At 40.5% G+C, this 19,827-nt stretch overlaps 1 protein-coding gene across 2 annotated transcripts; it reads right to left on the bottom strand.

The window, feature by feature from the left end:
• Positions 1 to 2,398: 2,398 nt before the first annotated feature.
• LOC147269432 (C-type lectin domain family 18 member A-like) lies at positions 2,399 to 19,708 on the bottom strand. 2 transcript variants are annotated; one of them, XM_086184790.1, is made up of 13 exons: positions 19,548 to 19,708; positions 18,531 to 18,622; positions 11,989 to 12,222; positions 11,763 to 11,860; positions 11,247 to 11,368; positions 9,230 to 9,337; positions 9,026 to 9,118; positions 8,683 to 8,789; positions 8,011 to 8,140; positions 7,787 to 7,883; positions 7,569 to 7,660; positions 5,041 to 5,074; positions 2,399 to 4,188 (listed from the first exon to the last, which is right to left on the bottom strand). In XM_086184790.1, the coding sequence occupies exons 1-13, from the start codon at positions 19,660 to 19,662 to the stop codon at positions 4,047 to 4,049; spliced, it is 1,464 nt and encodes a 487-aa protein (XP_086040916.1). In that variant the 5' UTR covers positions 19,663 to 19,708; the 3' UTR covers positions 2,399 to 4,046. The 2 variants fall into 2 exon arrangements, with proteins under 2 accessions (XP_086040916.1, XP_086040925.1); XM_086184799.1 differs by lacking the exon at positions 18,531 to 18,622.
• Positions 19,709 to 19,827: the final 119 nt, after the last annotated feature.

Raw genomic sequence — 19,827 nt, 5'->3', positions numbered from 1 at the left:
GAATATTCAGGCCAGGAAGGCCAGCTCTGTTCTGGACTGTCCTCTGGACTCCATACAGGAAGTAGGGGAAACGAGGATATTGGCCAAGCTGATGTCCATCATGGACAACACCTCCCACCCCCTGCATGAGACTTTGGAGTTCCTCTGCAGCTCTTGTGTGTGAGTGTGAATGGTCGTCTGTCTCTATGTGTTGGCCCTGTGATGGACGAGCGACCAGGGTGTTCCCCGCCTCTTGGCTCCAGGCCCCCCCCCCCTCCCCCGCGACCCTTAACAGGAGAAAATGGATGGATGGAATACTCATGAGACTGTTAAGTTTATAACCGCTTTCAGCTGTTTTATGTAACATCAGTCAGTGAGTAACACAATTTGAACTTCATCGGTATAAAGATGTCAGACGTGTTCTCAATGATGGCAGAACATTTGAACGAGCAAGGATAGACGTTTTTTCAGACGGATGTTGGAAGTTATCACAGAAACATTTCTCGCTGCAAATCTGATGAACAAAGTCTGCAGTGGGAAATACTACAATTGATTTTAATCGACTAATAGCACCATGTTTTGTTGTGTAACTGTGTGATTACAAATGGGCATTCAAAGGAAGAAAGACAGAGAATATGTTTAGGTGGGACAGTGACTGGGGGAATAAATGAGGCATTTATGACTTTGTTTTTTTCTGAGGAGAATTTTTGGGCAATTATCAGTACTATGATGGTTGATTATGAGTGATGAGGCCAAAAACAAATTTGTGCGACTCAATAGACTTCTTCCATCCTCCGTGTTCACACAGCCACATTGGTTGAACCTTCCTTCTTCGCTCATGACTCGGCCTCAGTGCCCACTGGAGACAGCCTGGTACCGTAAATACCACTGACAAACCTAAGCATGATGGATGGTGTCCGCACTTTACGATCCCCCGTCTCCAATATGGGGAGGGAGGGAATTTTCAAATCAATACTCATTTTTAGTCTTTTCATACTTGGCCAAATAAACCTCCTGACTTATTAGTACAAACAGTTTGTGCCCCTGAGAGAATCCGCTCTGTAAAGGAAAAATTAAGGGATTAGATGTTCTTTGGAACAAATATGTATATATGCGAGTCTATAAAGCTTAATATGTGTGTTTAGAGACAGCCTTAGGTCTGTGGGATGGCACTGTTCTGCTGCTCCTACTTTAATTGGCCACTGGCCCCTCAGCCTTGCCTGAATGGAGAGTCATTTAGGGACCTTTCACTCTCATAGAGGATTGTCGTTTGCTGCTGCAGGAGAAATTGCATTCCTGCTTCCATACAATGGCTGGTCTGACTTGGACGGGGCAAGAGTATCATTGTCATTATCATGACAATGGAAGCTAATTCCACTGCCACTAGCGCCATTCTGAAACCCTCTGCAGCACCAGCTTATCAGGGGGCACCATGAGAGCAGCAGGAAGCAATGCGAGCATCACGTCTGAGGCAAGGAATCACGCGTGCGTGTGCACACACACACACACACACACACAATAACAAATTCAGGACTCTCATTCTTCTTCAGAGAGGCAAACACATCAGCAAAAAAGTTTATTAGACAGCACAGCAACAATTGATGACTCTAAATCCATGTTATCTTTTCCTCAACATGATCCATGTTTGCACTGAACATACTTGTTTTTCATTGGTCTTTAGCAGCATTTCTATAGTAACCGGAGGGATTTGATCCCCAGTTCCTTCTAATGAGCACTTTGCAGCGTGGCATCCATGACCATTTTGAATACTTAAGAAAGACACTAAATATGTCTAAATTTTGGGGAAATTTGTATTCCGAATAATGCACAAATGTCCAGAAAGAGTGTTTCCATTTTACTCACTCAGTACTGGATAGATTATAGATATAGTATAGTATAGATTATTTCAGAGTTGTATCAAGATGATATAGAATCTATGTGATGCTGCCAGATACAGAAAAAGGATGATATCAGCCGTTTTTAAAATCAAGAACTTACAAGGACTTACATTGCAAAAGATTAGTATGAAATGTCAACTTTGCTGTACTAAAGGAAGTGATGCCTTGCTTTTGTTGCTCTCAGCTGTTGAAACTGACCTCATCTCTGTTTGGTTCATGTGCAGTGTTTCACTGCAGCTCCGCAGGTTAGTCAGTCTTCATTGCTGTAGCCTTTAACCTGCTCTTCCCACGAACATCATCTACCACACACACACACACACACACACACACACACACACACACACACACACAGATAAACCGGTATCGCAAAAATTGTGACCTGATGTTGGCCATACAGGGAGAAAAAACTGAAATAGACATTGCTGAATCAATGAACTTATATGTGTTGCATCTCAAAGGGTGGTTCTGTTTTGATGTTGGTTAAACATACAACCTATCTAACGTCTAACTCCTAATGTTTGATGAGTTTTGTCTCTTTTCCGGCATCAGTGACTTGTGACCTCCACATGCAGACAGACCAAGTTTTGTTTCTGGCTGGTGAGTCACAGCTCGTCAGTGCTCCTGGCTGTGGGGAAGCAACACAAACACTGTAAGCACCTTAAACCATCTTTTTTTCATATAACTGTTCAAAAAATGGCTGTTAGAAACAGGGTAATCGCTTTGGTTTTGATATTCCTGTATGCAACTTTCTTTAAAACTACTCATTCAAACTACTCCACACTTGATACTGACTGTGGGGTTATAAAAAACACACTGTTATTTGATACCTGGCGAGGGATAACAAAAGAGTTAACCATAACGTTCTCTTTTTTGGTTATCACTCAATTGATATAACAATAAATTCAGCATAAATGCCAAAAATGTCTATTTTGCATGTCAAGAACAAAGTCTACATGTACAGACTGAAAACATGTTTAGAGTAAATGTAATGTTAAAGTTTCACTTGGAGCATAGGTTTTAGCTGTGTGACTGATACTATAAGGCAATCATTTTGGAACTGAGTTCATGGAGGCTTCAGGCCGATGACGTGCCACCAGCTGCCAGCATTCTAAACCTCATCAGCTGATATCGTCATCGTTCTGCGCTTATCTGGTTGGTCTGGGTCGCAGGGGCAGCAGCCTCAGCAAAGAAGCCAACTGTCCTCTCCCCAGTCACGTCCACCAGCTCTTCCCGAGGCGCTCCCAGGCCAGCCGAGAGATATAATCCCTCCAGCTTGTCCTGGGTCGGCCCCGAGGCCTCCTCCCGGTTGGACAAGCCTGGAAAACCTCCCAAGGGAGCTGTTTCTTCCATGAAGGGTCTTTTGACATCAGCTGATATTCATTCTCAAAATGGTATTTCAATGCTCATCTTGATATTTTGACTTTATTTTCCACGAGTCATTTTCAAAAAAAATTCTCGCCTGTTCTATTTTTTCCTCATGCCTGACTCTACTCTTTTGTACATACATGTAAATATTTCAGGATTTAATTCATTTATAGTCCTTGAATTTCCATGTCATTTCAGATGCCTGGTCAAAAAATACTGCACCTGCAATTCTGTGATGAATATTATTATTAGAGAGAGGTTGACAGTCACCCTTTACTACTGAAGGCATCACAATCACAGCTCATGCATCATTTAATAGGAACTCATCATCATTTTCACTGTGGTTCTTTGTCCCAACCTTGATTAATCATTTATCATTCTTTCTGTACTGACAGTAGAATTGCTGTCCAAGGTGCTGAACCAGTTTACCAGCTCATTGGATCTTCTTACAAATGTTTTCAGTTTTCATCTGAAAAACATCTGAATGCATAGAACAAAAACACAAAAATCTTGTTTGTAATCTCAGAGTTTGCTTTTCTTTTCAGTATCATATTATGATCGTGTTCTATCGTCAATGCATAATGAATTGATTATTTAAGAAAAAAATGGAAATCCTGTAAGGCGGCACGGTGGTGCAGTGGTCAGCACTGTCACCTCACAGCAAAGTTCTGGGTTCCAGTCCCAGCTCAGGTACAGCATCTTTCTGTGTGAGTCTGCATGTTCTCCCTGTGTGGGTTCTCTCTGCTACTCCAGCTTCCTCCCACAGTCCAAAGACATCAAGAGGGGACGAGGCTGATTGATACTCTAAATTGACTGTAGGTGTGACTGTGAGTGTGAATGGTTGTCTGTCTCTATGTGTTGGCCCTGTGATGGACTGGTGACCTGTCCAGGGTGAACCCCGCCTCTCACCCGTAGCTGCTGGGATAGGCTCCAGCGACCCATGACCCTTAACAGGAATAAGCAGAAGAAAATGGATGGATGGAAATCCTGTAATTTGCATTTAGCATAAAACAGTCTATAGAATCAAAACAGTAGTTGACTTGAACACATAAACTGTCTGATGAACTAAAACTCTGAAACAGTTACTGAAAATTCTTCAGCCCCAAGGTTCATAAAAAGTGACATATATGTATCATGATGCATCTGAGGCATAAACAGATTGTTCTAACATATATCTTGCCTGTATGCGCCCACACTATTTGTGAGTGTTGTTTCAATGACAACAATAATACTGGTAGAATTATGGAACAGTTTTCATTGCCAGATTCTTTTCCTGTCCTATTTTTGGTTTTGTCCCCACAGTTTTACGAGAACAAAATGAAGACAGCTTGCTATTATTACCAATTTTACAAGCCCTCTCTCTCCAGAAGCATCGTCATTGCTAACAGACTAAATCTATTCTCAGGTCACAGGGGGGTTGAGAATATATAAGCTAATATAAGAGAGTCAAGCATGAATGTGCGCCAGCAAATGGAAGATTTTTCTCTCTAATTCAAGTTGCTACACACACACATGCACACACCCACACACATGCGCGCGCGCACACACACACACACACACACACACACACACACACACACACACACACACACACACAGAGTTCCTGCTCCATAGAAGGAAAAAACGCAGACAGTAACATACAACCATTTAATGATGAATCACTGAAATTAAATATTACATTATTCAAAGTAAATCTAAGTAACATTGATTCATGTGCACATAATGTCAATCAATTAAGATCAAAAACAAAAGAACTGAAGGTTTTTTGAGCAAAAAGCCAACATGTGCAGTACTTCACCTGCCAACATCCCACTGGGCGATGCGCTCTGCAGCTGTTGAGCACACACACACATAGCAAAATGTTAATGTATGCTTAATTCTTCCTCTGGCCTACATGTTGGATGAAATAGTAAAGCAACCACAGGTAAAGGTTGTGTCTGAAACCAATACATATAATGTTTTTATCTGGATGTGACTGTGACACTGTCAAGACAACATATCAAAATTGATTCTGTCTTCAATGGCCACACACACACACACACACACGCACACACACACTCACAAACACACACACATACATAAACACACACACATTGGAAGGCTCCTCACGTTCAGGCTCTCTGAAATCCCACTAAATTACCAATTAACACAACACAGTAATAAAGGCTTGGGGTCTTTGCATGCTTTTGATCAGATAAAGGTGTAAGTTTCAACTTCTCTGTTGCATCAATAAAATTAACTTTTTATTTCAAGTGGAAACATATACACACACACACACACACACATATATTCCTGATTTCTTCAACTCGACAGAGATGGAGACATTAAGAGATCTCAAGTTTGTAAAAATGTCATCCTAGCAACACTGAGCCATTGAAAGCAGGTCAGTCATTCGGCTGTGAGCGGTCAATACCAGATTATACACCATCCACTTGCAAAGACACACTTAACTGGGCAAAACTAAACATCTGCCCCCATCTCTTTCCTTACGATCAATGTAAGTGGTATGTGTGTGTATAACACTGTGGGCCTTTGTGGAGCTGACAAATATTGATCGATTCAAAGGCTCTGGATGGCAGCTACTGAGTGCCATTGATTTAGACAGAGTACCATGTTTAATGTGAAGGCTGGATCCCACAGAGATTTCAATACTATACGTATGTTGTTAATGTACAGTGGTTTAAGGTTTTACTCCTCACCCTGAAGTGATTATCAGCAGCAGGAGCCACGAAATAAAAGGTCATGGTAAAAGCTGGTGTATAGACAAGGCCAATTCTGTATGTAAGAAAAGGAGATATTGTAAATGTAAGAAAAATAGATCTTTGGTGTCTCTTTGTACTCATAAAGAAATAAAACTGCAGGCAAGTTAAGATCATAAATCTTTGTCTGTGTAGGTGGTTTTAAAACAATTAAAGCGATACGTCACCCACTACTTTCAAGTACACAGAAATAGTTTCTTGAGCTTACAAAGACCTGAGCTCACTTGCACTCGCCCAGACTTCATACTGTCAAACTGCTATTACAATCTATATACTCTATATTTAAAATAGAGCAACACTCTGTGAGTAGAGAGATTTCTGTTCCTGTAACGAAGGATAAAGCTGATTTTGTTCTCTGTCTGCTGGCTTTGCAATCATCTTTTACTTTGTTGACCTTAAAACATCATCAAAGATTCAAAAAGCTATTTGTTTTGAAAAACCCAAAATTATTTGCTGTTACAATGAAATAATACCGACCACTTAGTCTAGGATAGATAGAGATAAATACCCAGGCAGTGGAGTGGTCGATTATGTTGACTACCACAACTACTGGTTTAACATATTGGCTTTACCCAATTGTGGGTAAGAAAATAAAGCTTGCAGTAATCATCTTCATCTTGGCATGAAGTTCAACCTTAAAGTGTAACATTTTCGTCAGTACACTCTCCTTCCTGCACTCATCCAACATTGACAGCACTCATCCCGCATTCCACCTATTCAACCTGTTGCCCTCTGGCAGGCGCTCCAGGTCCATCCCAGCAAAGACAAACAGACTCAGGGACAGCTTCTTTCCCAAAGCTGTCACCATGCTCAACGCAAGCTTGTACTAAGGAACTGAAGTGCCTCCGCACAATTACCGGCACTATCTTTTCCACCACCAAATCTGCCAGCCTCCTACACAAAACCAGCTCAGGGTGAAGACTGAACTGTATAAGTACCTCTATATGTTTTGCACTATCACCAGGACTGTTCTGCCATGTTTGCACTGCAAATGCTATGTCACCTCAATCTGTTGAATGACACAGCCACCTTGAATCTGGTACTATAATGTGCCTGTGCACCTCGATGCACCACAGCACCACCTAAAGCTGCTATTCACTCCCACATGTATCCACATGTGTCTATGTATATTTTTCTATTTATATGTGCACATCCTAAGGAGCAGCGTTGCATCTCATTGTACCTGGAAAAATGACAATAAAGGCATTCTATTCAATTCTATTCTGCCTGTTGAAGCAGCAGACTAGCGTAGAGCTCCCTCATCCTTTATCAAAAATGGAGTACTCCAGTATTATATAACTGGAATCGGACATCATCCAGGTGTGGGACAAATACATTAGCAGGGAAGCATTCACATGGCTGATTCACCCAAGAGTCAGATGTACTCTCTGCACTGAGAAAAAGAACTGTACCATCTGCTGGGAGTGTCAAATTACCAAAATTACCACTAATGAGGTGACGATCATGGAGCTCAACTGAATATGTTGGAAGCTGCACTGACTTCTGCTCAATTCTAGAACTTCATCCATCAATTTGTTCATTAAACCTGAGCTGGAAGGAACCTTACCATGTTGGCAAATGTACCGGTTCCGTGTTTTACAGCGCTGGTCGTTCCAGTTAAAAGCGTTTGATGCCTGCAACTCCACACAGTTTCCAAAGCTGGGAGGAGAATGGGAAGGAGTAAAAGACTGTGTATGCATCCAAAAAGTGAAAATAAAACAAATGCCAAATTCTCTACTTTAGAATACTGGAATTGTCTGCAATGTTATTAAATGCGTCTCTTACCCTTGGTTGTCAGGTTGCCCAAAGGCAAAGCTGCTAAATTTAGGGATCCCTCCCGTGTCCCAGCGAAATGAATCCTTCAGAGGCTTATATGTCAGACCTGTGAAGCAAAATCTTTGCTGTTATATCACTGCAACATCTTTATTACTTGCACTTGGTAGTCCAACTGTCACCAAACACAGAAATCTCATCTAGCCTCACAAATGGAGGATATAGATAAAATGTACCGATCCAGAAGTTCCGTGTCTCAAAGTCAGTGTTGGCCAACTCGTTGCTGGTCTCTAGGTGACTGAGATAAAAAGCCAAGATGTCTTGAACCTTCTGATTGTGGATCTGCGCGAGTACACCGCCCTTTTCCTGTTGATCAGACAAAGAAAAAGGGGCTACACTGCAAGTAGAATCAACCTTGATTATTTATACATATCAGGTCTAATGGCTGTGGCGCTTGCCTTGCTCTCCCGTTTCACTCATCCGAATCAAATTGAAATTGATACATTTGGCTCGTATTCTGTTTTGCTTGAGCTGGAAATGTGCTCACAGAGCTTTTTGTCATTTGACAGAGATTTAGCGCTGGAAGATATTAACTCTTCAAGCAAACATTGGATTTAAGCAGCAGTCCAGGTCAATTCTGTCATGTTTCCTATTATTTTGTTTACATCTGAACCAATGCAGTGTTCAAATAGTCCATAATCCTTTGTGTTTTGGTTTGCGTCCTGCAATCGGGTCAAATCAAGATCTGATTGGTGTTAATCTGTTTTTGCATGCTTGTATTTGTGTGTGTGTCTGTGTGCATTTTTTTTTGCAATTGTCCATGCTGTTTCCACATCATAGTTTGATTAAAACGGACTAAATGCCGGGTTGTTAAGCCCATCAATAGGCCACACACACCTGCCTCTCACCTGACAGTGACTCTTGCCGCCATAGTAGGTGTCAGCCTCTGGAGAGACAGTGAAGCAGTCCCCATCTATTGTGACATCACAAGTGTGGAAGGGAAACTGCACTTTCTCTGACAAGACACAGTCCATGGAAATATTATAAAACTCATCATTTGATATCCTGACATAGTCATGAAAAGATGTCTTTGATGCTACCTTCAACAATTAGCTGTGACTGTGTTTTCGACAGATTTCCATTAAGATAATTACAGAATGGATCAGCTATCAGGTCAATATGCTCAGTTTGTGTTTTCCTATTTGTAAATGTTACTTTTGAAGATAGAAGAAGAAGAAACAGGATATTCACCTGCACACTCAGCACCACCATAACCAACATCACACAAGCAGGAACATTCTTCTTCTCTGAAATGACCGTGTACACACCGCACACTGCAACGTACTGTAAAACATACACACGGCACTGTAAAAACTATCACTCCACTTTGAATATTAGATAAGACACAAAAAACAGACTAGGCACGTGATACTTCGAATACTCTCTTGATGATACCTTGGCAGAATCTTCCAGTAAACGCCGGGTCACACTTGCATTTGCAGGATGATTTATTCAGCTGGCCATGCAGACCACAGCTCATACGACATGGGTTCCTTGGAATCTCTGATAAAAACATGCATTTAACGGGGAAAAAATATCACTCACGTACAGATCACAGCACAACGTTGCAGTAGGAAGCAGGGCAGGGTAAGTTCAAGTTAAATTTACATTTTTATAGAAGGAGAAAAGCACAAAGAATTCATAGTATATCAGAGATTGGAGTTCCAACAATAGCAATTTGCAAAAATGCCCTTGAAAAGCAGACTTTCATGTCCATGAACTAGAGTTTGTATGGAATTAAAAACACACACACACACACACACATACACACACACACACACACACACACATACAGATGTAATATAATATATAGATATAAGCCTGAAATTCTTCATACCCTGGCAAATTTTGATTTGAAGTTACTTTTATTCTACCAGCAAGTTTGTTCTTGATAGGCAATGACAAAGGCGTCTCCCCAAAGATAAGACAATGTACAAGAGGCATCGCTGTGAAAAAAATATTTCTCAGCTTTTATTTACATTTGAATAAAACGCGGCATGTCCAAAATTATTCATACACTTCTCAATATCAATCTAAAATCTTCTATTGGCCGTGACAGCAATCCAAGGCTTCCTATAATTACTGACCAGCTTTTGGCATGGCTCCACTGGTATTTTTGCCCATTCATCTTTAGTGATGAGCTCCAACTCTCTGACAGTCGGGGTGGTGTCCTTACGGTTGAAGGCTTCTCTTTTTTAAGCCAAATGAAGGATACATCATTGTGGCCCAAAAATCAAGTTTTGTTACATCTGACCATAAGCGAGAACACCAGAAGTCTTCTTCTTTGTCCAGATGAGTATTTGCAAAGGCCAAGTGGGCTTTTGTGTGCCTTATCTGGAGAAGTGGTGTCTTCCTTGCTCTGCATCTGACAAACCCAGCAGTGTGCAGTGTCCGTTGGATTGTCTGCCTTGAGTCGTTGCCACCAGCAGATCCCAGATTCACCAGGATGGCCTTGGTGGTGGGGCTAGCACTGTTGCCTCACAGCAAGAAGGTTCAAGGTTTGAGCCCCGGCTCCAGCACAGGATCTTTCTGTGTGGAGTCTGCATGTTCTCCCTGTTCCTGTGTGGGTTCTCTCTGGTACTCCTGCTTCCTCCCACAGTCCAAAGACATCAAGAGGGGACGAGGCTGATTGATACTCTAAATTGACTGTAGGTGTGGCTATGAGTGTGAATGGTTGTCTGTCTTTATGTGTTGGCCCTGTGATGGACTAGCAACACGTCCAGGATAGGCTCCACCCCCCCCCCCCCGCAGTTACCCTAAACAGGATAAGTGGTAGAAAATGGATGGACAGATGGGCCTTGGTGGTGATCCTTAGATTCTTTTTCACCTTTTACTATCCTCCTGGCCAACACAGGTGTCACTTTTGGCTTGTGACCATGTCCTCTGGGATATTCCACAGAAGGGAACGTCTTGTATTTTTTAGTAACACATTCAAATGTAGCCACTGGAACTTGAAAACATTTAAATGTGGTCTCATAGCCCTGTCTTGACTTGTGAACAGCCACAACATGCAGCCACAGGTCCTCAGTGAGCTCCTTTTTCTTAGCCATGGATGTCCCCCAACAGCAGAGAGCTACTATTTTTAAACTGTTGAGTTGATCAAAACAGCTGTTCCCAATGAATCAGGATAATTAGGATGCTTTAGAACAGCTTGGAGTATTTGGAATGTGTTGAACTTTGGATTTTCCCTTGACTGTGACAGTTTGCAAAGGGTATGAATAATTGTTGACATGCTACTTTTTGTTCAAATGTAAATAAAAACTAAAAAATATTTTTTTCCAGAATGATGCCTCTTTTATTATTATGAACTCCTGGGAGACGCCGTTGTCATTTCCAATCAAGAAAAAAACTTGCTGGTTGAATAAAAGTAACTTCTTGTTTTGGCAGCTCTAAGGTGCCATTATTATCTTACCACATAATCCACCTGCATGGTCCCAGAGTCTGAAGCAGCCAGACATAGACGAGGTGCAGAGCGAGCAGGACAGTCCTGGTTTATATGGAAACACCAGCTGACCTTTCACCTCCCAGTTACCCCTGTAGCAAAACACATTCACATCACCTAGTTAAACACAACTAGTTTATCATTTTCAATCCATATAATTGTATCAGTGTGAAGGAAATAGTGTGTTTTTGCCCCTGTGACCACTGCACGCCGTTTGTGTCCACTCTGTTACTCAAGAACAACTGTTCTCAGTCCTTCGAAGATTTGCATGTTTTCAATGCAGTCTGTGCTGGATCCCTTTCATTTAAACTGCATGAGCACAGTAAAAGAAGAGAATGCATCTTTTCTTTTAAGTGCTGGTATTTTCGTGATGTGCTGTACTCTAACTTCTTCATCGGTCTGTTTTGTCAAATAAAAAAAATCCTGCTCACACACTGTTTAATTGAATATGGGATGAAATTTGTGTGAGATATGTGAAATTGTTACCCAGGGTAATATGCACAGACAAATAAGTCCCGTAGGTCTCCTTCTCTCTGACACAGTTGACTGGCACAACCCACATGCCTGGAGGTGGCCCACACCAGCTATAACGAGACGAAGATCACACACACTTTATTGGTACTTTCAGCAGAAAATAGAGGTCTTTGTGAGCGGTTTGTACAAATACTCTATGTAACGTGCCATATGTATCATTTTTGTCTGATCGGGATACCTGTGTATAGTGATGACAAGTGGTGTTTTCTCTGCATTGCCCACTCAAGGAGAGAAAATCCTTTCCCTCTTTAAACCAAACATCAATAATGTCAGAAAATGAAGAGACACCAGGAGCAGAGAGATGTGTGTTCCAGCCAGTGTGACTGAAGGCTGGGGGCTGTTGAGGGGGGTCGCCTGTGTGGCACAACGTCGCCCTCTCCTTTGCCAGAGAGGCCAACTCTTCATCCCACTCCTACAAACAAAGACAACAATATCTTTAATGACTACCCTGCAGCCATTTCAGTACATTGTTTTTAAGAGTTGCTCACATTTTTTTCAAGATGTAAAGGTTAGAAAGTATCTGAGGTCTGCCATTCTAGCTATCCATCTTTTGTTTCTGGACAGTGAATGTACAAATCAAGTTTGCATTGAACAGAAATAAGACAGCAGGCGAATGATAGCGTCTGAAACAATGTTTGCAGCCAGATGAAGATGAGGTTGGAGAATAATCCATCAGTAACATGAAAGCCCTCAGAGTGCACATATCTCCACTTAGGACACTTCATAGATACACAATATGAACAAAACACTGAAATCCTTTTATGTATTTCCTTCCTAATATGTAATGTGATCGATGGAGGTTAATATTCAGGCAATCCCTTTAATTCAAGCACATCACCTTTACGAATGTCATCAAATGTTGCCAGTGTTTCAAAGCTGTCGACCATTATTCCAGATATATTACAGGACCAGAATATGATCAAGATGGTATTGGAAGCAAAGCTAATTTCATATCTGCTAAAAGATTTTGATGGAAATTCATGCATGAAATGTCCACAAATAATCCATCCATTTTCTTCCGCTTATTATTCTTCCCCGCACGGGGGGCTGGAGCCTATCGCAGCAGCTTTCGACCGAGAGGCGGGGTTCACCCTGGATGGGTCGCCAGTCCAACACATATAGAAAGACAACCATTCACACCCTCAGTCACACCTACAGTCAATTTGGAGTATCAATCAGCCTCGTCCCCTCTTGATGTCTTTGGACTGTGGGAGGAAGCTGGAGTACCAGAGAGAACCCACACAGGAACAGGGAGAACATACAGACTCCACACAGAAAGATCCCTTGCTGGAGCCGGGACTCAAACTCTGAACCCTCTTGCTGTGAGGTGACAGTGCTGACCACTGCACCACCGTGCCACCCTCCACAAATAATATCATAAGGAATTAGCTATATCATGCCACTGACCCTGAACAATCATCAGCATCCAAAATCTAAAATTTCACATGGATCACACCTCACAAAATAGTCACCTGTCTCTTATAATATTACCAATCTTCCCACCAAATTTATTCCCGATCCCTTCCTAAATTTTTTTACATTACTTCCTTGTCAGAGATAATACAGAAAGGTCTTCATTATTAAAAATGTTTAAATCTATCACTAGTTCATGTCCCCAGTGTATGGCTTCCATGGGGTGACACCCTGCTAGTTTGTTTGAGGTGAAGTAACAATAAAGGCTGTGTTAATGTGAACAAGAGCAACTTTATTTTTAAGATTGCTCCGTTGTGTGGTGAGATTTTTTTTCTTTCCTTGTGTTAGCTTATGTTAACTAAATTTAGATTAATTGAAGAAAATCAAAGGTTTTCAGTGCTTCCTTGGGGTCCGCAATTTGATCTTCAAATATATTCCTCATTCAGCTCTATCTGACTTGACGACTCATATTTAAAGAAGACTGTCTCAGGTCATCTGTCAGCTTCATGCCAATCAAGTCGACCAAACTTTTCCTGCAGACACTCGACAGACATCCCTAATTACTTCCTTTCTTTGCAAAGTATTGAAGGCCATCTTTAGAATTTTACATTTTAATAATTCAAGTTCAATGAATAATTGATTCATTGGCAATAATAACATTAATAATTACCAACCAGACATTTTACCATGAGCTCATCTCATTGTTAAAAAAATTAGTTGGGTCTCTTAGACATGGAGCTGCACTTTTAATCTGAAATAAAAGTCATTTGTGCTTTGGAGATGCTGATTGAGACTGGATGAAAGACTCTTTGCTGGCACGAAGATCATTCCTAATAGTGCACGAGTGATTTTCTTTGCCCACTTAATCCTTCCAGAGGTCAAAGCCAATCATAGTGAGCAACAGTCTGGAAAACACCTGGGGCAAGCTGCCAGTCGAAGGCAGGGCCAACAAATGCAGTCTGGCAGTCATTGTATGCAGCAGAGGTATAAACACTTCACTTTTTCAAGGTTTACGAAGGCTTATTAAAAAAAGAAGAAGAAAAGTCTGGTTTCCATGCATGTTTTTCACAAATCACAGACAGTATGGACCTTTAGTTACCTCTCGCTCCGAGGAAGAGCAACAGCACGCTGCATTTGTCTCTCAAATTGTTCTTCAATGACCTCATAAGAGAACGGGTCAGTGTAAACTTTCCAGTCCATCCAAACAAATATCAAAAATGTTGTTCTCAATAGTTTGTGTGTTTTTTTTTTTTAAAGAAAATAAATGTCAGACGAATGAGACCGATATGCGGAGGAGAAAGCTGAGCCCCCGAAAGTTCATTCCTCACTCCACTCTCTGATGTCATGCAAGCAATCCTCTCACTCAGATGCCCCTAGAGGGGTCAAACGTCACTGAGCAATCGGTCACATTAGACATTTCATTTTAAAGCATGTCATGTTGAGTCAGCCATGGGTAAGAAACGTGTTCATATTCTTTTTTATCTTTCTTTGTGGCACCATCAACAACTGCTATAAACTGTAATTAAGTTAACTCTAATTAAGAGGTGTATTTTTACCCTTAAGATCGGCAGATCTGCCTTTTCCCAGCCAAGCACATTAAAATAAAGCGTCAGACAGATGAAATCAGAGATCAGCATTTCCATATAGAAAGCAAGTATGCTGAACTGTAATTTGGGTCTCTCAGTGTTGATATGGCCTCATCATACTTTTTAACGTCAGTAGCTCAAAGAAAAGAGACATGCATTGGATAAGAAAAGGAGGAGCATCATTTATTGCAGAAATATGGGTGTTTTATCTCATTCAGAAAGCAAAGCCTAAAGGACTATTAAAATCACTTCAACACAATCTCCCTACAATGCTTAGTAGTTGGGTCTCGGGTGAATGTAAAAAAAAGAAGAGGAAAAAAGAAGGAAGCCTTATTCAGATATTCTCAAACACAGCCGAGGCCTTGAGCCTTTTAAGGTTTATCAGTAAAGCTTTTTAATATGCCTCTTCAGCCCGGCAGAGCCTCCTCCAAGGGTTTTCACAGAGAAATTACCTGTAATAGCCCAGTTGTGAATGCAGAATGATTATCCACATCCTCTTTTTCTCATTACTGCCTTATCAGGAGAGAACAGTTCTCCGAGGCTGAAGAGTAGTCGAAGAAAGGGGTTCAGTCTGCACGGGTGGCTGTGAGGATGTAATCTATGACAAAGTGACAGTTTGCCCTGCTACAAACCTCTTATTACGCCCAGGGGATAAACAGAGCATCGCAAGTTTTGTAATCCATCGTTACCTCTTGGCCATCATTACACACAGCCCAGACAGTTGTGCAGATAACTACTGTTGGGCAAAGCAATATATGAAGAGAGATAATGGTGGGATTTAGCTCAGCTGTTGAGCAAAGAGTGGGATTAGAAAAACCTGGGTAAAATTAATATTAATAATAGCTGTGTATTTATCTTACTTGAGCTTGGCTTATAGGGTTGTGCAACATCCTATGATGGCTGATAAATGATGAGTGGAATTAATGATGTGCCTCTAGTCACACTACATATATATGATTTGTACTTTTACAGAGGAAAGGTGTTTCTCTGTGTTTACGCTGGTGATAGGTCACGAATCCTTCGAGTATTTTGGTGTAGTTTGCATTTTTGAAGGAGACACATTGAGTTCTCGTTCTATTTTTTTTAATCCAATTTAGCCAATTCAATTGGAAGTAACTAGTGTGTTAAGATGGTCAGGATTAAGGTTGTTTTTTTTTTGGCCCAATACTTGTGTATGGACGGCTCTTTAGACTGTGTAAGGATATGACAAATATATAATGTTTTATTGTCATGTTTATATCATGACTGAAAAACTACTGTGAAAATACAGCAACGAAACACTTTTCAATCTGTATTCCACCAAAATCTAGTGATCGATACTGGAATTTGCGGACTGATATTTTGAAAACAGTTAACACATTTCTTTATATCTGAGGGCTGGAGTTATCAGCCCGTTGCCACTGAGCCCTCTAACATGGTAACACTGTTATCACAGCTCACAACACGATGGCTTCTGTTGCGTTGATAAATTTCATGTTTGTGCAGGTTTTAAGTTTTGACGCTTTAGCGGGAGGGCTGTCACAACCACAGCTTTGGCCACTTCCTCCAATAATGTGAACGATGCTATGAGAATGCACTCTGCTGGACATACAGTGTGATAACATGAACTCAAAAATTACCTGTACACCTTTTACTGCATTATGGTCTGTTCAAAGTAATTGTATTTTGGTGTATTTTGGAGAATAGAAGTGGTAACACTGATACACACTCATATATTTATGATAGGCAAATATCAGCCAATAAAAATGGCTAAGATCAATCTGGTTCCAAGAAACACTCGTCAACTCAAAATCGTACAAATATGTCTCCTCACGTTTCAAACATGCATCTCTCTGCACAGGTGTGAGATCTTCGACACCATAATAATGAGAAGTACCTAGCAACCTCAGAGAGCAGAGAAATTCATTTTTCAGTTCTCCAAAAAAACTACTATCTGAATTTCAGACAATGTTTCAGGAAGTGTTTGTTAAAACGGAAACATTTCTTCTCATTTCTAGTCACTCATTTGATTATTTAAAGCTGTCAAGAGAATCACCCCAGACTCCTTGTCGACTATAGTTGGCTTTATTCCTGCCCTCTCTGCTATAAATAACCATGAAAAATTTGTCATTTCTCTCTGTAGCCTCTGGCCAGATGCCTCATTTTGGCAGAAGTGGAAGTCAAACCAAAATCTGGCAAATATATGCTTCTTTTGGAAATACTTCAATATACATTTATTGACATAGAAAATTGTTCTCACAATGTTTAGCATCCCCTTCTGGACAAAACTTAACATTGTAGCTCCCATGGTCCTGAGTGTGCAAGGGTGAAAGTGAGGTAAATTTAATCATCAGAGAGTTTATGTGTTTTGGTTCTGTGTCATAGGTCATATTGTTTGGGGGTTGTATCATGAATTTCATGTTTCTTTTTAGATTAAGTATTTTTCCTCTCTTTTCCTTCCAAATTAAAGATAACGAAATAATCTATCATCTACTTATAAATATGGACTAAACATCTGTATTTGCTATATCTATTATTTCCTGCAATTCAAATTTGATGGACTAATCCACCTTGACTCTGCTCTCCCTTTAAATGCAACATTTGCAAATTAAATGGTGAAGCAGTTTGAGACAGACAGACGCAATATGTTTTGCTCAAGGGGTTTTGTGAAATGAAGTGGAGATGAAAAAAGCAGATAAGTGTGAGGGAAGAATGTCAGAAGTGAAGAAATTCTTTAAAAGTATGTGGTGTTGATTTTTTTTTTTTACCTGCAGATGTTTTTTTTTTGGTCAAATATCAATAAACAGTACAGGAAAAATGCTAAACCTTAAAAAAAAACAACAACAATCACATGACAATATTTAGCTTGATTGTAATCTGCTTTAAAAATCAAATTCATCTGGATTAATCAGGGTCAATTCATTGTGAGACTCTCACATGACTCAACATGGTTAATTGATTTGGACTCCACTCTAACTGTCCACACTGCCGCGCAGCTGGCAGCAGAGCAGAACAAATTGTGCACAGTGCAGCACTAACACCATTTCACACTATTGAAACCAGCAGTACTCCAGAGGCAGACAATGCAGCCATTAATCACTGATAGCCATGTCTTTGTTTGATTATCAAAAGAGACACAAAGTTGAGCTTTTATGTCCCAAAATTATCAGAAATATCAGCAGTTACAGGTGAAGGCAACTTTTTATTCATGAAAAATGAATATATACATATATATATATATATATATATATATATATATATATATATATATATATATATATATATATATATATATATATTTTAGGCATTGTGGTTATTACATTGAAATAAATGTAACCTTTACATGAGATTGCAGTAAAAGATGACCTACGCTGACATCTTCCCAGGAGATTTTGGGGTTCTAAAGTACACTTGTACAAAACACGCTTGTGTTTTTATCCAGGTTTCAACCTATTTCCTTATCCTGACTACCAACATTATTGTTTTTCCCTGTCCAGTACTGAAATGCATTTGATTTCAAAAGCCATCTTGCTCTTCCAGTAGAGGCAAAGAGTTCAACAATAAAAGCCAGTAAACTTTCTGTATGAAAAAACGTCAGAAACTAGTCGCTATCTGCAGTGTCGACGGTCCTCCACCTCCAGTGCAGCCTGTCAGCACACACACTATGTTCAACTCCTTAAGTGGACAGCATTCATACATTCTCCCACAGCCAGATTAAAAAGAGACAATAGATGCCACAAACCATTTTTTGCATGTTAGCTGCCATCGGCTTGACTCGGCTACGCAGTCTATTGTGCTGGGCAACAATCTGTGACTGCTCCTTTACACGAAGCCCTGAAAGACAACACAGACGCTCATTTACTGTACCTCTACTGTCGTTGCTATGGTAACAGAATGCTAGTGCCTTGATGACAGGTTTTTTTGAGTGTGTGTGTGTGTGTGTGTGTGTGTGTGTGTGTGTGTGTGTGTGTGTGTGTGTGTGTGTGTGTCTGTCAGAGTGTGTGTGACAGCTAGACGAGGTGTCGATAAGATCACAGCGGGTAAACACACAAAACAAGACCATTATATGTTGACAGGAAAAAACTTGAGCACAAAGTTTCAGTTTAAAGTTTAGAGTTTTGCATCATGTAAAAGTCTAACAAAATCCATTTGTTAATCAATTAACTTCTAACACACCATTACTCAAATTCTGGATTATTCAGGGCCACATAACTAATGGCTACCGTCATGAAATCTTGGACACAAACAAAATAAATCCTAAAGCCCATTAAACTGGGCTTTAAACCTCAAGCTGAAACAAAATAGGGCATGTACTTCTGAATGCATTCAGTCAATACTGAGATTTTAGAATTAATCTGTTTCCAATTTATTTGTTTACTCAGACACAAAATAGGTGAAATAATTCATCCCCGTTTGATGGATTAATGCTGGCAAAATACTACCAACAAAACTTCCGTAGCAAAGCCACTGTTGTGATGAATGATTTTTTCATACGCATGGACATTTAGACACAAAAATCAAGCATATTTCCAGTAATAACATACATTGATGAGTTGAATAAAGTGGAACATTTTTTAGATGCAATGGAATGAAACCAAGCCAGACGTGTGCACTCTAGTTGTGGATTTGGAGAGCTCACAAAACCTCTTCCAGCTTCCAATAATGTATCAACAAATTATTCTTACAGAAAGAATCACAATTAAACACAAATCCACATTACTTCACAAGTTCTGGACCCTGACTCCTGCTGTGTATTTACCGGTGCTGATGGGGTTAACATCCGGGGTGATAATCTGGTTCGCGTTGATTAACGTGGACAGAAGAGACCAAACGATAAACACATCCAAACCCCAGGAAGCTGTTAAAAAGCCCATCGTGAACTCATGAACTGTCGACAACAACAGCGGCCACTCGCTACCAGATGCTCTTTGCTCCTCCTTCTCCTCCTCCTCCTCTCCACCTTCACCTCCTCGGTCAGCTGCGCTCAGCACGTCTCCATTCAGAGGGGATCAGTGTCGCTCCAATCATCAGCAAGGCTG

This window comes from Aulostomus chinensis, chromosome 2 (assembly GCF_037954235.1).
Source record: "Aulostomus chinensis isolate RoL2024-O1b breed Wild chromosome 2, RoL_Achi_v1.0, whole genome shotgun sequence".
In the NCBI taxonomy this organism is placed as follows: domain Eukaryota; kingdom Metazoa; phylum Chordata; class Actinopteri; order Syngnathiformes; family Aulostomidae; genus Aulostomus; species Aulostomus chinensis.
This window is presented reverse-complemented; position numbering and strand designations above follow the sequence as displayed.

Excerpts from the sequence above, each read along its gene's own strand:
- LOC147269432 (XM_086184790.1), bottom strand. The coding sequence starts at position 19,662 with ATGGGCTTTTTAACAGCTTCCTGGGGTTTGGATGTGTTTATCGTTTGG. Across the intron at positions 7,884-8,010 it reads GACACGGAACTTCTGGATCG|GTCTGACATATAAGCCTCTG; the intron begins GTACATTTTATC and ends TTTGCTTCACAG. Across the intron at positions 5,075-7,568 it reads CCGGTACATTTGCCAACATG|CTGCAGAGCGCATCGCCCAG; the intron begins GTAAGGTTCCTT and ends TGTGCTCAACAG.